At 38.3% G+C, this 19,520-nt stretch overlaps 3 protein-coding genes across 7 annotated transcripts in view; 1 reads left to right on the plus strand and 2 right to left on the minus strand.

Moving 5' to 3' along the window:
- Positions 1 to 393: 393 nt before the first annotated feature.
- med29 (mediator complex subunit 29) lies at positions 394 to 1,829 on the plus strand. The gene is made up of 4 exons (XM_077566441.1): positions 394 to 590; positions 680 to 738; positions 1,275 to 1,359; positions 1,440 to 1,829. Exons 1-4 carry the CDS (start codon positions 441 to 443, stop codon positions 1,665 to 1,667), a joined length of 522 nt encoding a protein of 173 aa, XP_077422567.1. The 5' UTR covers positions 394 to 440; the 3' UTR covers positions 1,668 to 1,829.
- Positions 1,830 to 2,597: 768 nt separating this feature from the next.
- Positions 2,598 to 15,243, minus strand: mlf1 (myeloid leukemia factor 1). 5 transcript variants are annotated; one of them, XM_077566439.1, is made up of 9 exons: positions 14,137 to 14,327; positions 13,376 to 13,526; positions 11,050 to 11,145; positions 9,024 to 9,059; positions 6,586 to 6,669; positions 6,362 to 6,490; positions 5,096 to 5,255; positions 4,886 to 5,024; positions 2,598 to 3,749 (listed from the first exon to the last, which is right to left on the minus strand). In XM_077566439.1, exons 1-9 carry the CDS (start codon positions 14,184 to 14,186, stop codon positions 3,689 to 3,691), a joined length of 906 nt encoding a protein of 301 aa, XP_077422565.1. In that variant the 5' UTR covers positions 14,187 to 14,327; the 3' UTR covers positions 2,598 to 3,688. The 5 variants fall into 5 exon arrangements, with proteins under 5 accessions (XP_077422565.1, XP_077422563.1, XP_077422562.1 ...); XM_077566437.1 differs by lacking the exons at positions 9,024 to 9,059; positions 14,137 to 14,327 and adding an exon at positions 15,110 to 15,243 and having other exon boundaries at positions 11,023 to 11,145; XM_077566436.1 differs by lacking the exon at positions 9,024 to 9,059 and having other exon boundaries at positions 14,137 to 14,326.
- Positions 15,244 to 15,347: 104 nt separating this feature from the next.
- Positions 15,348 to 19,520, minus strand: part of rsrc1 (arginine/serine-rich coiled-coil 1) — a 131,301-nt gene continuing 127,128 nt past the window's right edge. The window contains exons 8-10 of the mRNA XM_077566946.1: positions 18,158 to 18,264; positions 16,398 to 16,502; positions 15,348 to 15,608 (exon numbers count right to left, since the gene is read on the minus strand). Coding sequence (XP_077423072.1) covers positions 15,516 to 15,608; positions 16,398 to 16,502; positions 18,158 to 18,264 — 305 coding nt within the window. The 3' untranslated portion in view covers positions 15,348 to 15,515. The remainder of the gene's footprint in view (positions 15,609 to 16,397; positions 16,503 to 18,157; positions 18,265 to 19,520) is intronic.

The following is a 19,520-nucleotide window of genomic DNA, read 5'->3' on the forward strand; positions in this document are numbered from 1 at the left end:
ATGCATACTGGATTTAAAATTAAAATAAAAGCGGAATTCGTTTATTTCTAATTACATCAATTAAAAACACTTGAAAACTTGATTCTAAAGTTTAGTTTTAATCTATAGTTTTTACTGTCATAATTACGATAATCATTCCCGTTGTATAATTTAGCTTTCTTCGTGATTAGAATTGGAGCTCTGTACCTTTAATTTTGAAAAGGTGTTTAATTTTAAAAATCTATTGAATATATTTCTGCTTACTTTTTGTATTTTAACAAGAGACGAAGCGTTCAACTTTCCCCTTTTATGCAACCCAAGGTTAGTATCGTAGTCATTTTAATCTTTCTTTTTTCATAAACAAAAGCTGTTATTGTTTCATTTGAAAAAAAAAAAGCTCAACCGGAAACGTATACTATATTGTGTTTCCGGTGTCAGAGTGCTTGTCTGGACTAGCCAAGATGGCGTCTCAACAGCAGCAACCCGGCGGTCCAGGCTTACAACAACAACAAGCCGCTTCTCTGCAGCAACAGCAGTTGAATCAACAGCAAGACTTCGACCCTGTGCATCGATTTAAAATGCTCATTCCGCAGTTGAAAGAAAGTCTTCAGGTAATAAAACCTACACACGCCTTGTATGATACCACCCCAAGCTCATCATAGAGTGGAAATAGTGACTAGTTTGTGTTTTATCCTCACAGAACCTAATGAAGATCGCGTCACTCAACTTGACCCACAACACGATTATAGATAACGGAGTGTATGTACTATTTCTTGATTATTTTTTAAAGTATGTACTGTAGTGGGTCCTGTTTTCGATGTGGATTAAAATAATGATAAAAACACCCTCTGCATACAGTAACAGTATGTGTAAATTGTATTTAGTTATACGAGTGTCTAGATAAATCCATGGTTTAAAAGGTACAGTCCACATGTTTGTTTTGTTTCATGAAATATGACAATTTGAAGGGATAGTCACAATATTACTGTAATCTGACTTTAAAAAATAAAATAAATGTATTAAATCACAATAGAGTGGGAAAAAAATGCTATTAGATACATTTTCAAATATAATTAAGATATAGAACAAATAAAATAAATGTATTAAATCACAATATTGAGTGGGAAAAAAATGCTATTAGATACATTTTCAAATATAATTAAGATATAGAACATGTAGTTTATTCTGGTAGTTCTGTAATTAAATTTGACAATAAATTGATGAAGAAAGTCAGCATTTAGTGTGAGGTTGTAATTGTATGCTATCAATTCTTTACACGTTTCTTGTACTTTCAGTACGAGCAGTGACACCGCTGTTCAGCGCTTCGACAAGAGCTTGGAGGAGTTTTACGCCCTTTGCGATCAGCTGGAGCTGTGTTTGGTGAGACATAAAGACACACCTCGAAACCGTCTTTTCCAGTTGTGATGCAATCTTCCACTGACCTGTATCCACCCATGCAGCGGCTGGCATACGAGTGCCTCTCGCAGAGCATCGACAGCGCAAAGCATTCACCCAATCTGGTTCCTACCGCCACTAAGCCGGACACGGTGCAGACAGAGTCCATGTCCTACGCCCAGTACCTTGGCATGATCAAGTCCCAGATCTCGTGTGCAAAGGACATCCACAACGCTCTGTTGGAGTGTTCCAAAAAGATTGCGGGAAAGGGACAGCCTCCGGGCATCATGTAGCTCTTCACCCTTGGACTTCTTTTTTTGTAATGTCTTGAATTGTTGGATTTATTGCTGTTGGTGTTTTTACTACCCCAAGCAGAGGAGTGACACTTTTGGTCATTTTTTTCTCCTTAAATGTGTTAATACAAAATTAAACAAAAAGCTCACATTTCCCCTGAATTTTGGGCAAGGAATTCAATTATTTGGTGTCAGGTTCTATCCACGTTTTTTTTTTTTTGTCTACAGAGAAATCAGGACATTGCTGCAATTTTATCAAAGCAGCATCCCGTGAGCATGCTCCAATGTATTAAAATAATGCATAGCAATAATTGCTGTGCACACAATAACAAATGTTGAGTCAATTGTGCACACATAATTGTGTTGATGGGAAAGTTTACACGATACTTAAATTTTTGGGGGGGGGAAATTCTGTTATAAATAAAAAGTTAAACATACAAAGTCATTAAAAAACTTAATTTAAAAATTGTTTTAGGGTAAATATTTTGGTGTTGGGAAATTAGATTAAATCTCATACAAATGGCACATATCTTTCCAGTTGTTCCGATTTTTTTTTTAACTCATTCACTGCCATTGACGGCTATAGATGAAAAAATTCTACTTGTTAACAACAGTATGAAAACCTAGATTTTTTTTTGTTATTGTACATTTAGAACAAATAAAATTTGTGATTAATTGTGAGTTAACTAATGAAGTCATGCGATTAATTACAATTAAAAATTCTAACCGGCTAATGTGATTTAAGAACATCATGTAGGCGTCAGCGTCAGGAGATTAATTTTTTAATCGTAATTAATTGCATGACTTCACTAGTTAACTCACGATTAATCACAAATTTTCTGTTCTAAATATACAATAAAAATAATTCTAGGTTTTCATACTCTTAACAAAAGTGGAAAAAAATGTTAAATGGAAATAGTTCAAATTAATTTTTGAGTTAAAACAAATTTTAGGGAAAAAAAAATCTGTTAGAAATTCAAACTCAATTTCTTCCATAGTTGTCCTGTCTTATTCTTACATTGCGTTCAATAGTTTGGTCTCATTTAGACTGTACGGAGAAGAGCGGCTGCATATTGTGTAATGGACATGTGTGACAAATTGAAATAGTAACGTTTCAGAGCAAGTCCGTAGATCCCAAAATGGTTGTAGACACATTTTTGTGTAGACATTTTAATTTTTTCAATGCTAAATGTATATTCAAAATATACAAGAACAAATGCGTTACTGAGGTTGGATGAAAAAAAAATAATACAAAAAGGGCAAAAAAAAAGTTTCCTTGTACAAAGATTACAGCAGATAGAAGACATTTCAGGTACTCAACAAGATACATTCGAACTATTCTAAGTGCATTAGTGGCTCCTAAGTCAGTCACTCAAGTTGTTATGACCCTACAGTGACAGTTTAAGGGGGATTCTTTTTTTGGCTTGCATCCCATCAACATGTCAATCAACAGCTAATGTTGTCTCGTGGACTAAGAGTTAAAAAAAAATCATTTCATAAAAAACAAAAACTTGGTATCCTTTGCTCTTCTTCAAATACAGAAATGATGTCTTGTCTGCCTGATGAAACTGCAACTTTGCTTAAATCTTCAGGCGTTGCATAGGTGCCACTTACTGTACATTTCTCACCTATCTCTATGGAGGACACCGATTGGTCCACTCATTCCCAATCCAGCTAACATTTTCACGGTTATCCTGTTTTATGTGCAACGCCTCACTTCCTGACTTCCTCAAAACGCTTAGATGTGACACTGAAAATACGGAGGGTGAAAGAAGAAACTCATTCACTGCCATTGACGATTTTTGACGTCAAAGAGACATTTTGGTTGGGTTGGCAGTGAATGAGTTTTTGAATTAAGTTGCTGCGGATGAACTGCCCAACAATAACACATTTTTTGAGAAGCAGTGAGCATAACAAGAGTCAAATTGTGTAATGTTCCAATTCACGGGTGATGGGGGTGATTCCGTTTTGTGTGTGATGTCTGTGTGAGTGTATTGGGAGCACTTGGGAAGATGATGATTTTACTCATTTGTCGAGTTGGAAGCTTTCAGGATACTTTTAAGTTTGGGCTTGGGTTCTTCTCTGTGGATAACAACAAAACATACAGTATAAGAATACACTGTTAATAAGTTGAAGGAACGACTGTGAAATTAATTGAAATTCAATTACAATTTCAGTTTTACAAAATCAGCATAATCTTTAAAAAAAAAAAGATTATTAATGCTAATTTGAGTTGTTTACATTTATACAGTTGCAACCAATTTAATAAATGTTGTTTCATCTAAAAGGAACTTGCATAATTATAGTGTTTCAAAATTTTTTATGTTAAAACATTTTCTTATTTTGTACCAAAAAGTACATGATCGTCCTACTGCACAGTGCACAAGCTGCACTCCAACTTAAATAAATAAATATATATTGTTATAAACATATATATTCTAAATTCTGTTTGGTCCAAAAGAAACGTACATAATTTGAGTGCTTCTATTTGTTTTTAATTGCTCTTAATATTTTGAAATGTTTAAACATTTTCTCGTTTTTTATTAAAAAATTAAATGACGGCACTCCAATTTCTGAGTTTTTGCCAACATAAATAAATAAATATATATTATTATAAAGATATATATTATAAATTCTGTTTGGTCCAAAAGAAAGTTACATAATTTTAGTGTTTTTTTTATTTTTTAAATTGGTCTTAATATTTTTTAAATGTTTAAACATTTTCTCGTTTTGTATAATAAAAAAAAAATTATCGTCCTACGGCACTCCAACTTCCAAGTTTTTGCCAACATAAATAAATAAATATGTATTATTATAAATATATATTATTGTAAATTCAGTTTGGTCCAAAAGGAACTTACATAATTAGTTTTTTTTTTAAATTGGTCTTAATATTTTTAAATGCTTAAATATTTTCTTGTTTTGTACCCAAAAATAATTGTTTGAATAGTAATTTCATTTAGTGCCAAAATAACCGTGATTTCCCCCCATAATCGAGCAGCCCAAGTTGAAGGTTTAAATCGATGTTAGTTTCGCAAGCCTGTCTATAGCATTTTGCATCGTGTGTTAGCACTAAGCTAGCAAACTTCCATAAGAACTTCATCAAGAATTGTTCTGTTGTGATGTTTGTTGCCACCGTTTAGCACTGCTAACTCAAACTCGACTCTTGAAAAACGCACATCACATAAACGGAGGCGCTGTGCTGCTGTACTACTAACCTTTGGCTTTGCTCAGGACCAGTTAGAGATGCTTGCTGACCTCTGCGTCGTCGGAGCGGCTCCAGCTGTCCCATGGAGCCGGACGGCTTAAACCTGGACAACTCCTTCTGCCACTGCTCATCAAAGGACTGCGCTTCGGCTAACAGAACAGACGAGCAAAATGAATTAAAAGGCAATTCGTGACGACGATAAATCAACTGATGAACCCACATTCATCCATATTCTGGAAGTCCTGTACGACCTCCTTGTCTCCTGTTTTCTTGTTCATTTTCTTCTCGACGACGTGTCCTCTGTCTTGGATGTGGTGACCGATGGCCATCTTCTCCAGACCACTTTCAGTGTCTTTCAAGGATCTCACAGTTTCTTTCACCTGCACATCAACCAGCATATTGATAGTGACAATTAAAACCAAATTACAATTATTTAGTTAAAACTAAAAACAGCAAGGAAGAACAAAATCACTGCCATAGACGGTTATAGATGTCAAAAATAGTTTAACATTTTTTTCCACTTTATGTACATTTAGAACAGAATCTCCTGACGCTCCTAATCTTTAATAATCTTTTCTTCTTTTCTTTTTTTTAAATCGCGTCAGGCGATTAACATTTTTAATTGTAATTGATCGCATGGCTTCACTAGTTAACTCACGATTAATCACAAATTTTATATCTGTTCTAAATGTACAATAAAATTTGTTTTCTAGGTTTTCATACTCTTGTTAACAAAAGTGGAAAAAATGAACAAAAAAAAGAACAAAATCACTGCCATAGACGGTTATAGATGTCAAAAATAGTTTAACATTTTTTTCCACTTTATGTACATTTAGAACAGAATCTCCTGACGCTCCTAATCTTTAATAATCTTTTCTTTTCTTTTTTTTAAATCACGTCAGGCGATTAACATTTTTAATTGTAATTGATCGCATGGCTTCACTAGTTAACTCACGATTAATCACAAATTTTATCTGTTCTAAATGTACAATAAATTTGTTTTCTAGGTTTTCATACTCTTGTTAACAAAAGTGGGAAAAATGTTAAACTAATGGAAATAGTCCAAATGAATTTTTGACGTCAATAGCCGTCAATGGCATTGAACGAGTTAAGATTCATGCTGTAGTCACTGAGAAACGAGCCAACAAAAGTACAGCACAATGTGTTTCGAGCAATACTGCAAGCCACCACCAGGTGGCGTGAGTTTGCCACCAAGATGTAAAACAGCCAGTCAAAGCCAGGCCCAAGCATGCTGTTTTCCAAAACATAACCATGTTTTTTTTTTTTTTTTTAAACTAGTCTTAACTTATTGTCCACAAAATAAGGTACACCTTCAATGTGAATCTGTATTTTTTTTTTTTACAAAAATAAAAACGCCCCATTTTGATTGCTACCGTCAGAGAAGCATTCAGAAGTTTACTGACTAAAGTCTGGTTACCCGATCCTACATTAGAGAGCCGATATATCCCCGTGTTGATGCACTTACACCTCCCGGGGCCCTGCGTGTCGACGACGAGGCCTGGAACACCTTTGGGGGGTCGTTTCCAACCTTGGAATACGTCATGACTGACGAGGAGCTGAACGAGTGTGTGTTTGGGTCCGTGGGCATGTTGTCCTGACAAACAAACACAAATTGTTTTATTTGCGCTGCAAATGTACTACTGGAAGAGACATGAAAACAGTTGGGGGGGGGGGGGGGTGCAAACTCACAAAGTTTTTGTACATGCCGTCCATACTGCTCCTCATGTTGGTCATGATGCTGTCGAACATGCCGAAAGGACTCGTCGCGGTGTCCTGCATAAACACACAAGGTAGAAAGAAAAGTCACAGCAGGTGGATGGTTATGCTCGGAGTCCACCTGCTCTCAAGGCATTATCAGCTCATGAACAACTCTCTTATGTGTGTGTGTACCGAGGGTCAGCAACCTTTACAGTCAAAAGAGTCATTTTAGGTCAATAAATAAGAGTCCTAGTGTTAGTTTAAATATACGCCCAAACGCTAATTAGAGGGGCACCATAAAGGAAAAATATGAGAGCAACATCCAATATGTAGGCATTCATTTTCTTCTGCGTTTGGTCTTTTTTTTGTGTGGTAATTTTTCATACTTTGTTTTTCATACATTTTAAGACTTCTACTTTCTGTTAAATTTCTGACTTGTTTGGAAATTTTATGGACATATTATGGTAATTTCCTGCCTCTCCTTTTTAGGACATGTTATGGCTATTTTTTGACTTTTTGTTCTTGCCTTTTTCATGGTAATTTAATTCATGGTTTTATGGTAATTAGTATTATTTTATTTTATTTTTAAAAAAATTGGGGGGGGGGGGGCATTTTATAGTTAGTTTTTGAACATTTTCTGCATAAAAAAAAAACTTAATAATTTTCTGCTTTTTTTGTTTTTGGACATTTTATGGTTACTTTTTAAACATTTTCTTTTCTGCTTTTCTTAATTCAATTCTCTGACGTTTTTTTTTTAATTGTTTTTATTTCATGGACATTTTCAAAATTTTTTGGTGCTTTTCCTCTTCCTTTTTGGACACTTTATGGTATATATATAATTTTTTAAAGGTAATTTAAAAAAACCTTTCCATCTACATTTCACCCATTTTTTCTGACAACTTAAAAATGTGTACTTGACGTTTTTTGAACATTTAAAGCTACTGAACGTAGAACAATCCATTTTGAATCGCTACTGCCACCTGCTGACCAAAAGTGAAACTGCACATACCGTTCTTCCCATACACTCCACGCACATTACGTCACATCCGCACACACGGCGCGGGAAATTCTAACCCGAATCCAGTCTGAGAACTATTGGCCAGAGGCTTACAGGAGTGCCCATCGTGAACAGCTAAGGTGTTAAATCTAACTAATTAGAAGGCATTTCAGTCATAAACGGTCAAATAAAAAGCTTATTGTAAAGTTATTTATGGGGAAAAAAGTTCCATATTGCAGCTTTAATTATTATTTAATCTACATCCATTAAAAACAAATCTAAATAATTAATTTGTAATATGTAAAAATAAATAAAAATTTTGAGGCCCACAGGGAGCCACAGGAGAGGGACTAAAGAGCCACATGCGGCTCCAGAGTAGCAGGTTGCAGACTCCTTGTATATACTAATAAACATGCGTCGGGTTTGGCGTCATCACTGTTACATCTAATCCACACTGTGACCCACTAAAATTCACACAAATTTAGGCAATGTCACCCACAGACATGCAAACATTTATTTCTTATTGGCTTGAACCACTCGCAACGGCGTACGTTAATTGTACATGCAATGGTACTTTGGTTGAACCCACTCCAAAAACATGCATTTTATTTAGGTTGACTCTAAAGAATGTCCGAAAGCACTTTTTTCTCTTTCATTTCAGTTCTTACTTCAGGTAATAACGAACAGATGTGAGGCCATCAAGAGCTTAGTTTTTGCAGTTATTTTTTTCAAGCCTATTGAATCAGTGTTGCAAAATTGCCGCTTGGCAAGAAATATTTAGAGACTGTTTGTTTGGCCATCACACAACTCCAATGTGTAGTACAATTTACGCCATCATGGCAAGTTAATCGAAACCGACCTGTGCTAGACAAACAGCACAGTGGTAGACTTGCTACTGTGCCCAATACTAGAAAATAAATAAATAAATAAAAAATACTGGAAACTCCTAGAGCAGGCATCCATGCATCATCTGGAGGGCAGCATTGCAACTCAGGATCCACAAAAGCCTGATTCTGCAAATGCTTGGGAGAGTGAAAAAAACTAAATTGTTTGACTTCAGGTTATTGAACATCATAATCATCTGCTTCAAGCCTTTGGAAAAACTCAAGTCTGTATCTTTTGTTGATGCCGAGTTCCAAGTGCAGCCCTGCTGATAGACATTCCCTTTGCTTTGTGAAAACGCCTGCTCTAGGAGTTTGCCGTTTTCATCCATGGGCGGCAGTACGTCGCAGGCCTCCCGCTGTATTGTTTATCCCTTTCAGCATAAAATTGTTATTACACGTTGGAGCAGTGTAAAGCCCATAAACCTTTTCAAACAGGCACTGAACTGCAGTCGAGGATAGAAAAAAAAGTGTATAGTGACTTTTGGGACGTTGATGAGGAACACAAGAAGTGTTAGACCATGCATTTGACAAAGGACAAATCTACTGACCGTGCTATCAAAGGGTAACAATGAGCGACTGAGGTCCTGTAGGTTGGAAAAATATCATGAAGATAAGAATAGACATTTAGGTATACAGTATATCACATGTCAGAACGCACAACGTGGAGCTTTTTTGCTAGAGATCTTAACTCATTCCGATACATGAAGTTGAAGACGGGCGACAAAAACCGCCGGTGTTTACGACTCGGCGGCCCCGCTAAGCATCTCAACATCCATCGCTATGCGTGTGCGCGTTACGTGCAGGGGCCGCAATCAGCGTTGGTGTTGAATGACTTGTGTTCCGTGCATAATTGGGTCGCATTGCCAGAGATTAGCGCGGGCTTTAAACACTGAAACCGAGCTGGATTCTGGGAAGGCCGCACGGGGGCTGCGCGGTCCAAGCAGCGCTCGCTCAGCTCTTTCCCAAAAGGTCAAGCTGATGTAAATAAAACACTCATGGTCACTATCTGGCGGGCCAATTTTATCCCACGGTGGCATCTATGGACAAATAAATGCCACTTCCATTTGTGACCTGATTATATTTAGACCTGGCCGCCTTTGAGCAGAAGAGTGTGAGAGTCCAAGATAAGGAACCTGTTGTTAGTCACTTCACCATACTGACAGTTTGGTTCTACTATTTTCACCATCCGCAATAATAGATCTCGAATAAATGACCTGCGCCCATTGAAAATATGAACTCCAAAACAGCCCCACGTGAGTGTACATTTATAAACAAGCGTGCCCAGAGGATGAAAGGTGATATGAAGCAGTGAGTGGCTACACTCAGGAGACCGCAGACAAATGTGAGCACTCTTTGCTAAGTTAGCTCCATGGAAGCTAAACAACTACTTTTCCCCACCGGGAATCTAGTATGTTGCAAAGATTTAGACCAACTTGTACCATTAGTCCAACCAGACCAGTACACATTTTATAAACAAATACAATGACATCAACACATTCGTACTTTATATCCCAAATATTTAGTTTTTGTTTTTTTTGGTGCAGTTCATGGAGTGAATGACAAACTAGCTAGCATGACTCGTAGCACATCTTATTTTGCCATTATGTCTTGTTTTTGTTGTTTCATCGTTTGAGGTTTTCGCTGCCCAACTCTCAATCTAGAAATAGTATCACTAGTCTATAAAATTATCAGAAGTAAACCTCTGCAGAGGCGCTAATACTCCTTGTGGACTCGCTGATGATAATGAGCGCTACTGCCCCCTAATGTAGAGGATGTGGAAGTACACTTTGTGCCCTCTATTTGAGAATGACTGATACGTCTTACAAAAAAATATTTTCTTGGCATTTTCAGGGATGTGATTTGACCAAAGTGAAATTATCTGAAAATTTAGCCGGGGGTCTGGGGGCCGCTGGCACCCAGCTAGGTCCAAAAACATTGGACTGCCTTTGCTTTTAAAAACTATCACTGAGAATATCATCATATCTAACTAATGTGATTACTAAGTTAACACATAAATAATGTTGAAGAGTTCAAATTTCATGAACAAATAATTGTATCATGACCAAATGAAAAGTAACTCATATTAGAGCATACCACAGATGTCTTTGTTATAGCAGAAGATGTTATCTGTCGGAGTCATGTGCATACACAATGAACTACTAATAATAAAAATTAAAAAAAAATCGGATTTTTTTTTTGGGGGGGGGGAAGATAAAAAAAGCGGAATTCCGCGAATTAGCGGAAAAATCACATCCCTGCATTTTGGTCAGAAAGCAACCCATGTTTTAAAGACCTTTCCAACTTAACAGAAGGTCAAAAGTTACTTTATTTTTTATTTTTTAGGAAACACAAGAGACAACTTTCAAAAATAATAGAAAAGAGCCGGCAAGAAATTAGCACGCTGTTCAAGTGGGGCGTGACAATCATTATAACTCTATTTTAGATGTATAACCCCGTACAGCTTTGAGCTTCTTTCAGATTTTTGGGTTGTTGTAGAATGACCAAATTGTACATTTTCAGTGAAATTGGATTTAGAGGTTTTATTACACTGAGGGGGCAACACATCTGCCTCACAGTTCTGAAGTGCGGAGTCCGAATCACTTGGCTGCGGCCTTCCTGTGTGGAGTATGTGTGATGCCCTCGGGCTGGCGTGGTTTTTCTCCGGGTACTCTGGCACAATCCAAAAACATGCATGTTAGGTTCACTCAAGATTTGAAATAGTTCATTGGTGTTAATAGGTGTCACTTATGACTGTTTTCTAACAGCCTTGCCAAGTTGTCACACATTTCACTTAAAAGTGACCCACCACAACAAAATAAGTCAGTGACCTCTACAGTATTTCAAAAGGTTTCGGCACAATCTCAGTTTACCCTCAACCATTACGCTAAATTACATGACCACAGATGTACAGCTAATAGCTGTGTGATGCTAAGCTAGGAGTGTAGTCACGAATTCCATGTGTGTGTATGGCAAGAAAACAAAAAAAAGGTGCAAGGGAACTGGCAGCAACTTTTCACAGGTAAAACATTTTCTCTCTCAAATGGCATTAGATTGATTGCACATGCTTTGCTATTGACAACAAAGTAAACCTCAAAGAAAACGTTCCGACTTGTTTTCAATGAACGCTGCCCCTCCCAACATGGCCGCCACGTAGGCATGGCGGTTAGCATGCTGGCGATTATCTTTGATTATTAGTACTATGCTACTTAACCAAAAGCAATAGACCAATCAGAGGCAGGTATTTTGGGGTTTATGACCTCTGGCATAGCAACTGTTGCTATGCTTGAATTGATGGAAAATCCTGCTAGTTTCTGGCCAAATGTTAGCGCTGAATTGGTCAAATGAGGAAAAAATGGAACCATCATCTGATACACCTATGTTGGGGATTTTTCCATGTGAATATCTACGACAACAGCAAGGTACTGATATATTTTTATGATATATATGAATTATTTTGAGATAATTAGGGACTTCTTTGTCGAGTACTTTTTACATAATATGATTTTTGAAGACTGACAAACTTATAATCCACAAAAAACTAAAAGAATGAAATCAAGTGTTTGGATAACTGTGGTTCAGTCTCTGAGGTCATTAGCGTAGGACGAATTGTCTAGTTAATGGCAGCAGGCTGCAGTAATTAAGAGGCATCAAGTTGCTGCCTATTGAGGCCAAGCTTGCAATGAAAGTCATTATCAAGGATAAATATACAGGCCTCCGTGACATGGAGGGATTCAACCGGTTCTCATGCTTGACCTGATTCGAGGGAAGGTTAACGGGTACAACACTTGACACCCACTTTTTTTTTCTTTTACCAAGAAGCTCCGTTCAATTCAGTTTGGTACAGTACAGCAACTTATTGAGAAGTCAAAGAGGCACAAGACACATGACAATCAGTCATGATGAAAATGGATGGGAAAGAAAACTTAGGAATAACACAAAATGGTGGGTGGCCTGCATTAGCCTACTGTAGTAGTTAAAAACAAAATCCAGATCAAGTTTGAGGTGTTTATATGGAGTATTTTCATTCGTTTGGGCTCACCGAAATACAAGGCTTCACGTAAACCCGGCGGCAGACTTAGGACTCAGGTTAGTCCGTTTAACTCATTCACTGCCATTGACTGTTATAAACGTCAAAACATAATTTTAACTATTTCTAATAGTTTAACATCTTTTTTTTTACTTTTGGTAACAAGGGTATGAAAACCTAGATTATTTTTTTTGTACATTGAGAACAGATATAACATTTCTGATTAATTGTGAGTTAACTATTGAAATCATGCGATAAATTTTTAATCGCCTGACGCCCCTAATTTTTTAAATAATCATCCCGTCAGGAGATTACATTTTTTTATTGTAATTAATCGCATGACTTCACTAGTTAACTCACGATTAATCACAAATTTGATATCTGTTCTAAATGTACAATAAAATGTTTTCTAGGTTTTTATACTCTTGTTAACAAAAGTGGGAAAAAAAACGTTAACTAATAGAAACAGTTCAAATTAATTTTTGACTTTTATAGTCATCAATGGCAGTGAATGAGTTAACAGCCAGCCAACTCTACAATCTCATTTGTTGACACCCAGATCACTCACCAGGGCTTTATGACCATGACTTTGTGTTTGGAACAAGTTCAATCACTTTTAAAAGGTCCTCCATACTTGCAAGAAACTATAGTGTGCTAGTGAAACAAAGACCTATAAATAGTGCTCCTCTGGGTGACAGATCTAACGGTTGGAGAGGCCAAGGGTGTTGACCTTCTTCTAAACCAGACACTACCAACATGACCTCATGCATATGCAAGTGTTGCTCCACTAAGGTCTCCATAGTTTGCTTGCTCCACAAACTCAACTAATGTGTGCATTCAATCGGTTCATATACGTCGCGGTCATGTTCTCACCCTGTGTTCGGCCCTCAGCGCCGGAGTCTCCGCCGCGTTGCGGCCGCGGCTTCTCCCGTCCGTGATGCTCGGCATGAAGGGTCCGCCAAATGGCTCAGAGAAGCTCCGCATCATCTGGCGCATTTGATCCCGGTGTGCTCGGAATGGATCTCTACACAGGAGATGATGATGATTAAGAATGTTGCTTAAAACATTGCCTGTGCAGTTAATAAAGGTCGACTCTAGGGTATTCAATTCGCCAGCCTTCTGCAAGGCTATGTAATATATACTAGACCTATGAATATATATAAAAAAATGTACATTGATGTGAATTAACATATTTTATTATTGAAATAATGGTTATTGAAAATCAAGGATTTATTGATACACCGCCAGATGGCGCTAAATCCTATACACAGTTAAGTGTCACTTGAAAATAATGTGTAGCAAAAGGTTGAGTGAAGCATGTGAACACACAGAATAATCACGTTAATTCGCTCAAGAAACGTTTTCAAACATTTAAAGGCGCACACTGGTTTGGTCGATTTTGTGTTATATTAGCAGATTTAGCACATATTTGAAGTCAAACTGACATTTATAGCCGTCCTTTAACCCTTCTAACGACTATTCACGGGTGTTTGTACATTTAAAAACAGTTAGAACATATATTGAAAGAAAAAAAGTCCTCCAGCATTCTATTCAATTACATAAAACAACATTTATTTAACACCCATTCTAGGAGAACTAAACGCTAGCTTAACATTTTGAGGCAGACAACTTACGAGAAGAAGGGGTCGTCATCAAATTCCCCCAAATTGCTGCTTTTGAACATCTCGATGAAAAAGCCGTAAAGGGAAAGAAAACTGTGAAATAATAAAACAAATGGTTTAAATAAACATAATAGTCCGTGTGCGCCACAGGTGCAGCGGGCTCGATTGTAAGTACAGTAATGTCACTACGGAGGAGGAAGAGGAGGAGGGGTCAGGTGATTTAGGACCCGGGGCATTCAACCATGTGACGTTATGCCGTCCTTTGATTGGTTGATTCAGACAATTTCGGTCCGCCAGCTTGTTGTGTCCCAAAGGTTGTCATGACGACGGCGCTCTGACGATGGAGTTGTGACGACGGCGCTCTTGAAGCTTCTTGAAAAAAAGTCTCACGCTTCACTCTCTTTTATCATCGTCAATGTTAAGTAACTGTATCACAGCAACTTACATGCCTTCTTACAAAATGACATTTACTAACCACAACAGCGGGACAGCGTGTGTGGATCAAATAACAATAGTCGCGATGTAACGCGGTAGTTTTAGTTTGTGCTCTTGCTTTCTAACATACTTGTATTTAGGACTTCATTACCACAATGGCTATTTGGAGGCGATGGCGGGGTGACAAAGTGTCCCATGCTGGGGATAGATTTACCATCTGGAACGCTCCATAAATAGGCCCGGCTCGTTTTCTCAACACTGCCTTAAATTGTCACTCATAATTAAAAAACAGACGTGAATGAACACAGGCTCATCAACAGCATTAAGTTTTGGCAATAAGGTCACGAAGTTAGAATAAATAGGGCTTTTATTAGAGGAATTATAGAGATTATTCTACGGCGAAGGAGTTTGTGGTTTTCTCAATAGTGCGCATGCGTAACCCACCCCCCCTCTGCTTTTTACGCAGGAAACGCTGGTCTCATTATACAACTTTACATGTTTAACAAGCTTCATAAAGTATAGCTCTTACTCACTAGTAAACTGAAGTTACCTGTCCAGCGACCAAAGCATCTGTCTTCAGACCTCTCTGCTGCTTTAGCGTACGACATCGCTGAAAACACTCGCCCCACTAATCTGGATAGCAGCCCATACATGCCCGTCTAGTAGTTGAAGCCATAGGGCGGCCATCTTACTCCTCCCATCTCTCGAATCAAACCTCATTCTAATTGGGAGTGTTACTTTTCTTTAATAAGACAATACTAACGTAACAACAAAACCAGAAATCCATCTTAGTTTCAATATGGTTTAATTCAGATTACATTAAATTCTCACAAGGTTTCATGAGAACAGGTATATTAAAAGGAAGCAACAATTCTGTGAAGAATGTGACATCCCCTAAGTCAAGATGAAACAAAAAGGTATCCTGAGAATAGGACGGAACTCCCGGCGTTCCCTGGTTAGGACACAGGACTTCCCATCAGCCTCTCTTGTCGTAGTGAAATAAGCCTGTTGAGCCACAACTCCTCAGCCTTCTCTTTGTCCATGAACAGCTGTGTGAGACAGAATGCACAAAGAACAAATTTGTATTTTTCACAGTGCACTTTAGAGTGATGATGTTTTCCTTAAAGGGAGTAAATAGGGTTGGTCAGTTTTTAGAACTCTAATACAACTGAAGGTTGTACGTTGAAATTTGTTCTTGCACTTGCGTGTGTCGTCTACGTGTGTGTGAGCAACATGTCAATCCGTCACTCCCAACCTCACGCTGCTTTTTTTTGACCGTGCTATTTCGTTCGACACGGGTGAGTTCTTGTCTGTCGGCTCAGCGCTCGTGTCGCACTGCTAATGAGGCCGCGTACGTGCGTGCATGGTGACAGTATATGCGCTGGCCTAATGTGACTCATCTGTTCTAATAGGGAGTGGAGCTGAGGCCGAGGCCCGCCTGGGGCATATTGGTACCATACATCAACCTGTCGCGGGGCCTTGTGTGCGTATATATCGTGTGTGTTTATGTGTGTGTGTGAGGGGAAGATCTGCATACGTCAGGTCATAACATAGTTTGCCCGCTGGAGATAGATGAGTGGGAAGCCCCAGGGAGCATTAGTGCAGTTGAAAGTTTTGCTTCTCGTTTGTCATCATTGCTCTGCAGAGGAGGAGGTGATTGAAGGAGGGTATGTGACACACACACACACACACACACACACACACACACACACTAAGGATCCTACTATGTGATGCACTGTGACACTATGCACAGGTGCCCACGTTCACTGACAACAAGACGTGCGGGACAGAGAGGATTTGGGAGTGTGTCGCGAGGGGTTGTCACGGTGACCGCTTACCGCGGGATGAGCCAACGTGTCGCTGTCGTTGTAGACGATGGACAGGGGGAAACTGAGGTCCACGTAGTCCGTCCTGTCCGATTCCTGCTTCACTGCAGGCTCAGTCTGACAAGAAAAATAGAAATGGTTGGCGGTAGGAATAAATCATGCAATTAAAATGTTTTTTTATTTTTTATTACCATTTCAGTTTTTCAGTTTTTTTGTGTGTGGCCATGCCCAAAAAAAAACGCCCAAACTTGATGATGCGGTAGTTGTTATCATTAGGCCAAAACCTGTTAGCTTACAATAAATGAAAATAAATAAATAAAGCCCCACTGACATGCCCAATACATAAACAGCTCAGACTAATTCCAACCACTAGTGTATGGGTTTAGTTAAAGTCTACATTTGTCCACCAGGTGGCAGTGTAAGTCTGTTTCATGCATGGAGCTGTTTGAACAAAATGAACACTACATATAGCCACAATATCAAGTTCATCCAAATAGCTGCTTAATAATAATACTACTACTAATAAAAAGTTTTCATTTACAAAGAAAATTATGCTACTTTTAACTGACACTGGCAGTTTACTGCCTTTTTTTGTTTGCAGTGGTGCACAACTGCTTTTATGCATTAGCATTTTGCCTCTGAAATGTACCTAAAAACTGGAAAAAAACCCCATTGTTTTTAATGCTTGATTTCATGTAATGGCAACTTAATCTATTTTGTTATGTGGATTTTGTAATGGCTATATTGCTATGGCACAATTAGTTTTTTTTTTTTTTGCAAATGAAAATGATTGATTAAACTTGATTTTGCAAAAAAATTATGTTTCTATAGATGTGCAAGAGTAAAGCAATATATGGTATAATACTAACTTTAATGATCCAATTTCTATTAAATAAAATAATATGCTGTTTCTTTTTTTATTTCATGAAAAGTAATGGTACAGCAAAGGTATTATGGTGCTGTAAATGTTTTTTTTATTTATTTAAATTTTTATTATTGTTATTATTTTAGAATTTCTCCATACTATGGAGACTTTAATGTGACATGGGGATTTTTTAAAAAATAGGTTACTTACTCATTAGGAAAAGAAAATGTTCTCATTTTAACAAGAAACTTTCTCATTAGGATGAAAAAATAGTCAATTGCATGCAAGCACGGGAGACACTACAACTACATTTTGGTTTGCATTTTTGAGTGAAAGTGCAGGACCTAGTTTGGTCATATTTCCACCTGGGACTTCATTATATAAGGAAGTTGCTGCATTACATGCAAGTTGCCACCCATTATGCTGTATCCAAGAGACATTTAGAACATCCGATGCTTTTTAGTCGGTTAAGGCTATCGCTCGCAGGTAAAGACGAGCAAGTTTTTCATCCAAACAAGATAATTGCCTGTTAGGACGAGAATGTCGTTTTTTCCCCTCAACCTAATGAGAAACATATTTCATTTCCCCCTCATGACTCTTTAGGGGCTCCGTATGATGTACTCGGTTGTGAAAGGACAGCGACATCAAGCTCCCTGGTGGAGGTCAATGTTATTGTGGGTCTTGACCTTGGCCAACGTCCTCTAAGTGAACACAAGATCTGTGTCACATGTTGTCTTCTCAAAAGAGCTACGACAAATCAAATCGGTGGAACATTTCAATAATGACTTATGTGTTTGGTCTCCATCTGAGTGGGTGACAGAAGCAGGACGCACCCCGTTTGTCTGAATGGGGACGTTTGATTTGTTGCAGAATTGAATGAGGGAGGAAAAAAGGGCCGCAACTGCACCTTGATATCGTCCCGGGATGATTTGAAAGCCTGCGGAACAAAGGAGTCGTCCTCGATGGCCTCGATGTCCTTTATCCTTCGCACTTGCTCCTCCAGAGAAGTTCCCTCTGGAAAAAAAAAAAAGCAAGGGAGGAAGTGTGTGAAGAAAAAGAACCCGCACGGGGTCACCGGCCCCTGGTCATGTTCTGAACGGCGGCGGCGGATTTCTGTTTGGAACGAGCCCGCTTCATTGCATGTGATCGGTCTGCATAACGCTTCCTGACACGTAATGTGACATATGGGATGTTATTTTAATCTTTAAGGGAGAGCACTCGTGCGCCACCAAGGGCACACGCTGCGGCCCCTCCAAGAAGGCAAATAAATGCTAACAAGATGAGAGTAAATTACACCGGGAATAATGCATTGTAAAATAATCACAAATATGAACACAAACTGGCTGCAATGGAATTTCATTAGGGAGACAAAATGGGATTAGGTTTCATAGCGTTTTCGTGGATCACAGACTGTTGTTGCTGCGGTTTGTCCAATCACGCTCAAAGACAGGGAAGGGCTTCCAGTAAATGACTCCTGCATATAAACACGTCAGGACTGTGCATATCACGCAATACATCATTCAAGAAGTGCAGCTTTTACAAGCGTAGGAGGAATTACCAAAAAGGAAAGTTTGCAATCGGGGGGAACAACAACAACAACTATGAACAGTGTCGTTATTGTGTGGCTGTCAATCATGAAACCGATCTGTCAATATCCATCCCTCGCTCCTGCGTCCATCCGTCCTCCCCTGCACTCTCCCATCTCTCCATCTGTCAATCTTGAACGCGTGCGACTATTTGGGCGGTGTTGTCAAAATAAGCGCTCAATTGTTGAAAAAGTCACTCGCACAAGTATGCCCACACTAGGCACGTGCAGCATCGTTCTGATACCCCAAAAATCCAAACGCTGGAAAACTTGAAATTTGATCTCAACTTTGGGGGGAAATATTCTGAAGTTGGTGAGAAACTTAATGGTTATCAACACCACATATGATTTCTAAAGATCTTTCAATTAACATTCTAAAAGGGACATATTGATACAGTGGTACATTGACTTAAGAGTGTTTCTCAGATGATTTTTTTTTTGCTTTGACTTGAGAGCAAAAATGAACCAAAAAACTTGTTCTCAGTTAATCAGATGTCATTTATAGTGCTGTCATTTATAGCACTATTAATTTTTATATACACTACCAAATCAAATGTAGGACAATTACATTTTTGTGGTGTGTTGCTTAAAACGGCAGGCTCAGTACTAACTAGCTGCTAAATGCACCTTTAATGAGGTCAAGCACTAATTTTAGTTAGCAAAAAGCTAGGAGGCCATTGGCTAG

Source organism: Vanacampus margaritifer, chromosome 5 (assembly GCF_051991255.1).
Source record: "Vanacampus margaritifer isolate UIUO_Vmar chromosome 5, RoL_Vmar_1.0, whole genome shotgun sequence".
Taxonomy (NCBI): domain Eukaryota; kingdom Metazoa; phylum Chordata; class Actinopteri; order Syngnathiformes; family Syngnathidae; genus Vanacampus; species Vanacampus margaritifer.